The sequence below is a fragment of the Etheostoma spectabile genome, chromosome 2 (genome assembly GCF_008692095.1).
Source record: "Etheostoma spectabile isolate EspeVRDwgs_2016 chromosome 2, UIUC_Espe_1.0, whole genome shotgun sequence".
Lineage (NCBI taxonomy): Eukaryota > Metazoa > Chordata > Actinopteri > Perciformes > Percidae > Etheostoma > Etheostoma spectabile.
The window spans coordinates 6833207-6835908 of NC_045734.1; the positions used below are offsets into that span (position 1 = coordinate 6833207).

At 38.8% G+C, this 2702-nt stretch overlaps 1 protein-coding gene across 7 annotated transcripts in view; it reads right to left on the bottom strand.

Annotated features, from left to right (window-relative positions):
* Positions 1 to 2702, bottom strand: part of trim2a (tripartite motif containing 2a) — a 38115-nt gene that overhangs the window by 10609 nt on the left and 24804 nt on the right. For all 7 annotated transcript variants that reach the window (XM_032534939.1, XM_032534915.1, XM_032534910.1 and 4 more), the window contains exon 2: positions 1857 to 2035. In XM_032534939.1, coding sequence (XP_032390830.1) covers positions 1857 to 1990 — 134 coding nt within the window. In that variant the 5' untranslated portion in view covers positions 1991 to 2035. The remainder of the gene's footprint in view (positions 1 to 1856; positions 2036 to 2702) is intronic.

Consider the following 2702-nt stretch of genomic DNA (forward strand, 5'->3'; position numbering starts at 1 on the left):
GTTTAAAGAGTGGGAGCATCCTGTAAAATGTTATGTGAAAGAAACGGTCTGGTGAAAGGCGTGGGTGGTGTTGTGTGGGTTGCATTGAGAAGACATAGGAAAGACTAAGCATGCGGCTGCACGGTATAAAGAGAGCAATGATTTACAGTGGATATGCACACTATAGCAAGTTCATTTTGATTTATTTTTTAAATCTTTTTATCTTCTTTTAATGAGGAAGTCTTTTTTTCAAAGAGAGACCTGCTCAGAATTGCAGCTGTGCTAAGTTTTAAAGTTTTAAATGTTTACACAACTACCCTTGAAAAGTGAAAAAGCATTCAACAAAAACATGTTTTTTTTCTTTTTTTAAATATAACTTATTGGTTATTTGGCCTAAAGAACCCAGGGGGAAATGTTGCCTTTGCTGTCATCTAGTGGTTGGAGTATTTACATGCCAAAAGTGATTTACAGTTGATTACTATAAACTGAGTTACTTATTTAACAGTTTATTATCTACACCTGTACAGTCTGGTACAATAACATGGATTAGCTATGCAATAAAGTCAGCTTAGATTGTCCAGTGTGTGGCATGTTGATAAGGTGTCAGAGAAGGTGTTGTGTTGGGATCTATCTATCTATCTATCTATCTATCTATCTATCTATCTATCTATCTATCTATCGAGAGAGAAAAGCATCAGGACAAACACTGCTCAACATAATGTAACAACACCACCACCGTTATAAGCTTCACAGATCTATGGCAGTGTCGTTGCACTGGACTGAAGGATTGCATGGATGATTGTACACATGTACTTCATAAACTCAATGTAGAGCAACCTCACAATAAAGACCAGTTGGGTCACAAATGCATATCAACATCATCTTCATCATGTTGGATGTGGTCATAAATATAAGAGGATGGGGTGCCTTTGTAGCTGGTTGAGCGTACACCCTGTACCAAGGCTCAGTCCTTACCGCAGCAGCCATGGGTTTGATTCCGACCCATGGACCATTGCTGCATCTAATCTCCCTTTCTCTCCCACTTTCCTGCCTTAATATGTCCTATCAAATAAAGGCAATAAAACACCAAAAAACCCAAAAAGAATATACACCCACACCCACACACATATATAAGAGGAAGTTTTAGGTCATGCAAGAATGCTATTCTGTCATAGAGGATTTAACGTTATATTACACTTTATACATTTATTTAAATACTCTAGGCCGGGGTCTCTTTTACAATTATAAATCATGGTTAAATATAGTTGTCATTAGGTATAGCTGCTGTCTGGCAGATGAGATAAATCCAAGCCCAGAACAAAAAAAGAGGCACAATGCTTTTAAAACTTCAACTTAACAAATCTATTTGGATCTAAATAACTAAAATGTGAGGTATTGTATCCTATTTTCCTCTAACTCCAAAAAAAAGTTTCCTTATACTGTAGTATGTGTGAAGTACATATACAGAAGAGAAATTGTTGTTTTGTTCAATCTGACTCTCCAGAAGAAACCAGAGTATAAGGGACAGACAGGCACAGTTCACTGTTTCTCTTTTGTGTCAGAAACAAGGGCTGGTTGTCAGAGAGGATGGCACCAACAAACCCAAGTTAGCAGCATAGATGTAAAACAATACTCTCATTAAGAAAATCACAACACAATTAAGTATATTTGCTGCACTTACTTACTGTCATGCAGCATCCTTTTTCTTCAGAAAACATGCAAATCATACATCTGAATTTGAGTTTGTTATTTGCCCACTTTTTTCTTTCACTCCTTTTATCACATTTAAACATCAGACACACATACTGTATTCCCTATCCAGTATACACACTTCACAGGATTAAAACATGTAATTTCTCCTCTGAAGCAACACTCACCTCTCACAGAAGGTGTGGAGGCAGGGCAGTACTTTGGGGTTTTTGTAGCGGTCCAGACATATGCTGCAGATCAAGAACTGCTTGTCAATCTGGCGGACCACGGGGCTGGGAATAGTGGAGCCTTCACTGGCCATCCTAAAACTCTGACATAGGAGTCCCTCTTCCTCTTACCCAGCACCCTGCAAAGAAAAACAGAGGGAGGACAAAACAAGTGAGGACAAAGAGAAAAGATGACAAAGTAGGATCAAACGCACCGTGATGACCCATGGAGGCGAGAGGAAATCTGTGGGTGGTAAGGATCAAAGTTTAAAGCAAAATGCCTTCTCGCTTCCATCCTCTCACTGAAGGAGAGGAAATGCAAAACGCACAAACCGAAACACAAATCAGCAGCTGCGGCTACGGGCTTCAAATTGTTGGGTTTTTGTAAATTATAGAGTGTGTATATATACTCTCTCTCAGTGTCCAGAGATAACCCCTGTTGGGATTTGACACTATAAATAAAATTTAATTGAACTCACACTCATAAACACAGAAGTATTTAAATTAGACTATAAACATCTCCTCTAAGACAAAACCAACTTCTAGAGGATCTTCCTTTTCCTCAGTGGGATAAATTTATTTTTTTGACTTTTTGTCATGTCAATATTTTGAAAGAGTTATACATGTTTTTATCTCAACCCAACTTGACTTTATGTTGGTCCCGAACGCTGCAGCTCGTCTTTTAACAGAACCATACAGGAAATGAAATGAAATACACACATGCTCAGGACCAATTCATGCACAAATGGAGAGATGTCAGAGTGAGTGGGCTGCCAGTGTTGGACCAGCGCCCTGAGCGGTTGGAGG